The 8,287-nt window shown below is 40.7% G+C and overlaps 1 protein-coding gene across 1 annotated transcript; it reads right to left on the bottom strand.

Annotated features, from left to right (window-relative positions):
- Positions 1-1,022: 1,022 nt before the first annotated feature.
- On the bottom strand, positions 1,023-7,671 carry LOC120317490. Its single transcript, XM_039364136.1, has 2 exons — positions 7,611-7,671; positions 1,023-5,193 (listed from the first exon to the last, which is right to left on the bottom strand). Exon 2 carries the CDS (start codon positions 5,185-5,187, stop codon positions 3,109-3,111), a length of 2,079 nt encoding a protein of 692 aa, XP_039220070.1. The 5' UTR covers positions 5,188-5,193; positions 7,611-7,671; the 3' UTR covers positions 1,023-3,108.
- Between the last annotated feature and the right edge of the window lie 616 nt (positions 7,672-8,287).

The following is an 8,287-nucleotide window of genomic DNA, read 5'->3' as shown; positions in this document are numbered from 1 at the left end:
CACCACCACCACCACCACCATCATCATCAGGCTTTCATGCTGAAGGTGGGACTACAACTTACAGTTTCCTGCTTTCTAGCCTGGTGTCTTAACCCCTAAACCAAAATGACTCCATGTTTTTCTGTAACTCAAGCAACCACCCCACCCTTTTGACTTTTAACAGTGTGCATGTGTTGGGGGAGGGGGGAAGATGATGATTGACAGAAGGAGAATGCAATGTTTCACAGAAATTAGGGAGCTTTCAGAACTTACACATTACTTTTACAAACCATACTTTATAACTCCCCGAGGTTTGTTCACCAACTTCAGTTCTCTAATCTTGCACCACGATTTCCTTGCTTTGTCCTCGTACAGAGTGCAAGCCATGCAAGATTGAGATTATATTCCCCTTGCATATTTGAGGCTGGAAAACGGATTGCTATTGGATTACCATTATTTAGAAACAACAGCTTTGTTACTTTGGTTTTACAACAATTGCCACTGCCTTCTTTCTACCAAGGGCCAGGTAAAGAGAGCCTTACCTGGAACTAGAGAACTCTGCATGCTAATTATTATTTTTTGTAATTTTAACCACTGAAAATAGGCACTACCAAACACCCTATAGTTTCCACCCTATCAAGGAAAGAAATCCGTATCATTATATCCTTCCCGCATATATTTTTGTTTTCAAGATCTGGTAAACATGATGATGGAAATGTATGCTGCCCCTGATATTCACACTGTTGTTCCAGCGGGAAACTCTGCTGACCCAAAGATGCTTTTTCAAGAGGCAACTGGATTTTCTTGCTTTTATTTGAAGACATTTCGCTTGTCACCCGAGAAGCTTCTTCAGGTTTAGAGCTGAAGAAGCTTCTTGGATGAGAAGCGAAACATCCTCAAAGAAAAACAAGAAAGTCCAGTTGCCTTTTGAAAAGGCGCCTTTGGGACAGCCATGACCGGGATGACGGAGAATCTCCATGGACACTTAGAAGCTCTGCTGTGTTGTGGTAGGTTAAGTCAACAAGATATTAAACCCAGGCCAATTTTAGAGAATAGACATTTATTGACTCTTTCTAGCATAAAAGCAAGAATTTAATGCAGGAGAGTTGTTTACTATAATGTTTAGTAACTTCAGAATGACTAACATAGTTCTTATATGTGGCAGAAAAGCTGTAATGAATCAGTAAAAGAAATATTAACATGTAAAAGTAACAACTGAACGGCAAAAAGAGTTAAAAAAAATCCTATTTCAGTCTTAAGATTGCAACCATATGGAAAACAACATAGTGTAATAGCAGTTAATAACTGTATGATTAACAACCAAATAAAAGAAATTCTTATTATCTAACCCAAAACTCAATGTTTAATTACTCTGTTCATTCTGGCTGATTTGATTAACCTCTTTCTCTTGATTTCCTGGAAACTTACCGTCTAAAAGTACTTGAAGAGTATCTCTCTAAACCGGCACTCTTTTCCTCGTTAGGTACAGTTGTATCATCAGCTTTTGATGAAAAGGGATCCCTTCTTTAAAAAGTAACATTTTTACAATGCCTTGTTCTTAAGATTTGCTATCTTAAAGTTCATTTGCAGAAAGTAAATTAGGGGTGGTTGTTAGAATCTAGCCGTTCTTGAGCTGTACCAAAGTGATATGAAAAGGTGTTAGAAGGACTCAAGAAGCCGGGAAAACTGAGAATCTATCACCTATATTTCAGTGAGCAGAGTAATCCAAGCACCCATCTCTCTAAGAGATGATAGATCAGGCTGTTGGATCCAGCAGGGGGATGGACTAGAAGACCTCCATGGTCCCTCTGTTATTCTGTTAATTGATAAGCATCTCCAAAGAAATACAGACCTAAAATTGCTAACCCCAGGAAAAAAATGTAGACATTGTATTCATCCCCCAATTAATGTGTGTGCATGGATATATGAAGAGAGAGAGAGAGAGAGAGAGACAAAAAGAGACAGAGACAGAGACTTGATTGTACCATCACTCCAAAAATGAAGGAAGCCTGTAGTGACAATAGAATTAACAGCAATGAATGAAATTGGACATCACATTTTTAATATTGAACTCAAACTACATACAGTACATATCCCAACCCCTTTCTCTATCCTAGAGACACAAAGTATGGTAAAAAGAGAAGCACATGAAACACACTTCAGCTTTTCCTCCACCAGAAACAGCCCAAAAAGAGAGGAGTGGTAGGGCAGACAAACCAGTAAGCAGATCAGCAGACAGAGGGAGAGGTATTGGTCCATAAAAATTGATCGAAGTGGAAAAGAGGTAACTGGTGCACTAAAGGAGAAACAAAAATAGAAATATTTAGTAGGAGCCAACATGAGCCCTACCTCAGAAATGATCAGCCAAGGTGATTTTTGAAAGGATCTTATTCTGTTCCAGACAGAACAGACTGCTTTCCGTCCAATCCAAAACAGATAGATAACTCAGAAGAATAAACAGAAAATATTGCTTTTATTTCTAGGAATCCTAAACAATAACTCACTGTTATGTAGCTACGTCCAGAAACATATCTGCAATATTGGTTTATTCCACAGGTAAATTGATATTGAATTTTCCCCTCTTCTTCTGCTGAGCATCACAAAGGATCTCCAAGCCGTGTGGCTAGGAGACATGAGGCTGGATGAAAAAAGGCATTCCCATCTGGCTTGTGTCCAGGAAGTCTCCCAATGTCCAATGACCTTTTGAGACTCCTCCCACTGACCCATCAACATACCTAGCATTTAACCCAATAACTGCCAGATATTCTAACATACTGATACATGCTCACTAGTTAGGGATACATAGAGCTATATGGTTCAGAATAGATCCTGAATGGCAATATCTATAGCCGTTTCTTGGTTTTCTAGTTTTAGCAAATACAAGATGATTGAGTGGCCCAATTCACATCCTATTACTCTGAGGGAAATGCAATAATACAGAAGAGCCTAGACCAGGGGTAGGCAACCTTGGCTCTTTTATGACTCGTGGACTTCAACTCCCAGAATTCCTGAGCCAGCTATGCTGGCTCACGAATTCTGGGAGTTGAAGTTCACGAGTCATAAAAGAGCCAAAGGTGCCTACCCCTGGCCTAGACTGCCTCCATTTCCCTCATAGTTTGAAAGACATTTCTACATGAATTGATCAGCTTCATCCTCGGTGATTTCCCTCATTCCTTTGTGCACATTATGTTCGATCGCTTTCCTCTCAGCTTCCGGCACTTCTGGCAAGACAGCCTTCAGCTCAGAATTGATTTTGGCCACTCTGGCATGGATGTTATTTTCAAATTCTTTCTTTTGCTTAATGACCAGGTCCTTTATCGCTTTTTGGGCATTGTCACAGCCGTCTGCTAGTTTGATCCGCTCCATCCGGAATTGGGGATCAGAAGGGTCCATGGAAATAAGCCTGCTCAGGCCGCCCACATTATCCATCAGGTATTTTGAAGACACGTCTGTGTAGGTCTCGGATATCATGTGCACCAAATGAGCTATGTTGGACGCATTGAAGGCCTGTTTATAGATCATATCTATGATAAAGTCTTGGTGAGAATAATTTGGAATTTGGGGAAGATCTTCGGCCAATTTCACAAATTCCGTCAGGCGCTTATTGAGACAGGAATCAATGAGATTCGAGATCATCTGGAAGAAACGCACCATTTTCTCCCACTGCTCCTTCACTCTTCCCATGGCGTCCAGGCATTTGATCAGCATGTTTTGGGCTTTTTCAAAATCAATCTCCTTTATTTCGCATTTCTTCATTTCACTGAGCACGTCCAGCAAATCCTTATTCTGCTCCTTTAAGTTGTCGAAGCTTTTCTGGTATTCTTCTTGACACATCTTCAGTATTTCTTTCGTTTGCTCGGTTTTCAAAAGGCTGTTTTTCATCGCCGATGACAACGATGAGTCTTCTTGGACATTTCTCTGGGATTTGGACATATTTGGTGCCATGGGACCAAAAGGGGATGTGCGGCTGCAGAATTTGCTTCTGCTGTCGAAAACCTCAATATCAATCGAGAGGGTGTTAATTTTCTTTATCAGTTTTTTCTGGTTTATGTTCCCTGATACTGCTCTTTCAGTTAACATATTGGAAATCTTGATGATATCGTTACATATTTTCACTGCTACATTTTTCAGGCTGCAGTTTCTTTCTTTTTTTATTTTCTCTAAAAGTTGCTGGGATTTCTTTTTGGTCCATATGGTTTTGATTTCATTGTTTTTTTTATTGTAGAGGACATCCATGTTAATATTACCTTCGTCATCCACCACGGTTTTAAGACCGTCCACCAATGCCACCAGTTGACCTGACAGGGCACAGATGTTGTTCATGGCTATAAAGTCATCCCTACTTTCAAACTCTTCCTCACTTCTGCTCTCGATTGGAGAAAGCAATTTATTTCTGTTAGAGCTGACCAAGGATGTCAGGCAGGTAATGGGCACCGTCAAGGTTTCTCTTACAGTTGAAGTGAAATCCAGAATTACACTACTCCAGCCGGTAGGAATGTTATCTATCGCTTTTCTATAATCGTCAAATGTATCAGTCAATCTGTTCTTTACTTCCTTGTAGTATTCCTCTGCTTTGGCCTGGGCTTCTTCAGCTGCTGCTTTTCTTAGCTTCAGGTCTTCCAAGGCTTGTTTGGTTTGCGTCAGTCCTTGTTCATACTGTGATTTGGAACTCATACACACTTCCAGGAGTTCCTCAGTCAGACAGATGACATCATAGAACTTATTGTCAACTGCCTTAGCCAAAGAGGAACATTCATTTGCAATTGATTTCAGGCTGGATAGCTGTCCAGGGAGCAAGGCATCTATCAAGGTAAGGTCATCCTGGAATAAGGTCTTCATGACCATCTTGATTTGCTCAGGGACGCTCATAGAAAGCAGCCGGATGCCATCCATATTCTTGTGGGCTATGCTGAAGGCATGCCACCCACTGTTGCTCACCTGCATCAGGGAGGCCTGGAAAGAGTCCGGATACCTCATATATTTGTAGCCTCCCTCGGGTGGGGCAAGACTGATGGCAAAGTCTCCTTGTCCTGCAGCAATGCAAGCCAGCTCCCCTAAGAGGGCGATGGAAATGGGCCCAGGCATCAGATACTCCTCCCAATTTGCATGGGGCTTCATCATCAGTTCTGTCTCCTTTCGGACTTCCTCTGCTTTGCTAATGTTCATCACGGCTCTCGTAGCAAGCGCACCTTTGGGCTGGACAGCCATTTCAGCCTGGATAAAACAAAAAGAAGAAGAAGAAAGGTTGAACTGTAGTTTCTGGAATACCTCGATTGGAAAAGAACCCAGTGAACTCAGGAGTTCTAGAAGACTTTGCCACATCCAGGATAACACAGTCATAATGTTTTTTTACTGGCGCTAATTTCCTTTTCAGAAATATGCATGCCAAGCACAGGAAATCAGGAGCTGAGGCGGTTGAAATGAATACAGGTTTATTGCATGTTAGCACTCTCTACAAGAATCTGAAGTGCTAACGGTTAAAGGCAGATTGGTGATCAATAAGCGTCAACGGAATTCAAGGTGCGCTGGCCTTAGATCTCTTGTGAGCGCAAAGGGACTCGAGACTGATGATGTGCTTGACCCCTCCCTCAGGCTCAGTCTGGTCATCTCCTACAATGCAAAATTTGCCTGAGTTGCTGCATTTTCATAAATTAGATTTAGAAATTCACTTCTGAACCTTTGTTTCACATGTACTTAGCTTGCTTCTATCAGAAATGTTGAATTTTAGCTCCTATAACCTCCAAAGCCAACCCAACGGCCACATTCAATGGGGATTTATAGAATTAACACCCAACATATCTGGACAGAATTTTTTAAATATTAATTTAATTAATATTAATTAAATGTTGTTTATTAAGTCTTTAAATGTTGTTTAACCAGTGCCAGCAATAAAAATGAATACATTTTTATACTTCAATCTAAATAACTGAAAACAGCTATATGATTAAAAAACCTAAACATTAAGCTAAAAGAAAAAAAAGAAAAAAACTAAAAAGAAAAAAATGCAGAACAATGTTCCAATAATATTTTCTACTTGCTTAGTATGTGAAAATCAGCGAAATCATAGTTACACAAATCATTAGAGTCAATGTTTGAACAAGAAATCAAACCAAGTTTGTATGGAGACCTATTATCTGATCTTGCCTTTCTGGCAATACAAAATCTGTTCAAAGATTGAAAGCTGACAAATTCTGTTTAACCAAATTTTGAAGTCTCAAATACATTCATTCTTCAACTAATTACACGATCCCATTTAGTGCCATAGTAAAACCACAATACAGATAGTCCTCAACTTACCACCTACAACCATTCATTTAGTGACCATTCAAACTTACAACAGCACTGAAAAAAGTGACCCATGACTCTTTCACATTGAACAACCATTGCAGCATCCGCCTGGTCACATGACCAAAATTCGGACATTTGGCAACTGGATCCTATTCGTGGCAGTTGCAGTGTCATGGGGTCAGGTCTGTTGTGGCCTCCTGATAAGCAAAATCAATGGCAAAGCTAGATTCATTTAACAACCGTGTTACTAACTTAACAACTTTGGTGATTCACATAACTGTGGCAAGAAAGATCATAAAATGCTGCCAAACTCACTTAATAACTATCTTACTTAGCGATGGAAATTTGTTGTCGTATTTCAAGAACTACCTATACCTCAAAATATCTTTGTAGTAAAATTCAAGCTTTCCAATGTTTTAACTGGAAACACGTTCACTTCTTTCAATGTAAGTCTCTCCCTCCCAAACAGGAACTTGACTTATACATTTAATAAATTGATAGTTTAGTTGAATGCATAAAGGGAGATAAATAATGAAAGACCTGTCTTGCTTCTTCCGGTCTTTCATTTCCCTCTGACTTTGATTCAAGCCAGATTCACATCTTTAAATGTAACATGACTTATCCATTTAATAAATAACTGAAAACTGAATGCATATTTTGTTTTGCTTATTCTGACTTCATCTTTCATTTCCCTCGGACTTTGATTCAAGCCAGGTTCAAGAGATTCCTTTGACACCCCGGAATGTATTAAGAGTTAAAGTACAATTAGATTTCACCAACAGGTGGGATTTAAGGAAAAAGCCACTTTACAACCACCTCCTTCCATGAACTCAGGAATGGAGAAGAGAAACAAGCTTAAATTACATCCTCGCCATAATCTGCTTCCAAATCCTAATGGAACACACACTTGTTTCCTCAGCTTCCTTACTCCGAGCTCTGCACGACTCTTTTCAGCTATTGTCATCCCCTAGCGGAGCACAGTGACACATAATTTTCAGACTTCAGCTGAATCCTGGCTTCCCTGCTCTTCCCCCATTTCATATGAGGACACCCCCAACCTCCACTGCAGAATCTGTCTCCATCCTCTCACTGGGCTTTCATTCAGTTCACTGTCCATAACCAGAAAATCAGCCTATCTCTGGCTCCCCCCCCCCCCATACTCTGTGTTTTCCACCCCCTGCGGGAGAAAGTTTTATGCTCCCTTAAGGACACGACCCTATGGAGGCTCACCTGTTGGTAAAAGACGCCGTGAGAACCACCATAAGAAATACCCCCTCCCCCGAGAGAGAGAGAGAGAGAGAGAGAGAGAGAGAGAGAGAGAGAGAGAGAGAGAGGAGACTCACGTCGGAACTTGTTTGTCTTTGAAGTTCAGACTGGAGAGGAGCCAAACCCGGCGATATTCGCTCTGCGAGGGGTTTCGATGCTTTTGTGAAGCTCGAGCGGATGCGAGTGCTTTTTATGCAGCCTGTTTAGTTTCAGTTTCTGCTTTGCACTGATTCCTGGAAATCAGGCGTGTTCGGAAATCAGCCCAAGTTGTAAAAGGCGGCTTTTGTACCCAGAGCCTTAACTCTAAATCCTCCCCTGGATGCTTCAGGGAACTTCCAGAGGCCACCTGTGGAAACTCTGCAGCCTCTCTTAAAATGGGGCATTGCAAATCAAAACAGTTTCTGGTTTTATAAATACCCTCTGGACCTCTGAATGGGGAGTCCTGTCTTTCTTTCTTTCTTTCTTTCTTTCTTTCTTTCTTTCTTTCTTTCTTTCTTTCTTTCTTTCTTTTTTTCTTCTCTTCTCTTCTCTTCTTGATCTCTGAATGTTTCACCTCCATTTCTGGCAGGGATCAAGTTAATTTCCTGCACTTTTTTCAATTCCAGTTTAGCTACGCGAATGGCAATTTTTTCTCATCAAATTGGAAAGAGAGATTAGGTGGAATGCTACTAGATTCAGCCCTCTGTCCTCTACCTTTATTATTATTTTTTAAATGACTTGGGGGGGGGGGAATGATGAATTCTGTAAGTTTGCA

This window comes from Crotalus tigris, unplaced genomic scaffold (genome assembly GCF_016545835.1).
Source record: "Crotalus tigris isolate CLP2741 ecotype Arizona unplaced genomic scaffold, ASM1654583v1 scf7180000019658.12452, whole genome shotgun sequence".
Taxonomy (NCBI): Eukaryota; Metazoa; Chordata; class Lepidosauria; order Squamata; family Viperidae; genus Crotalus; species Crotalus tigris.
This window is presented reverse-complemented; position numbering and strand designations above follow the sequence as displayed.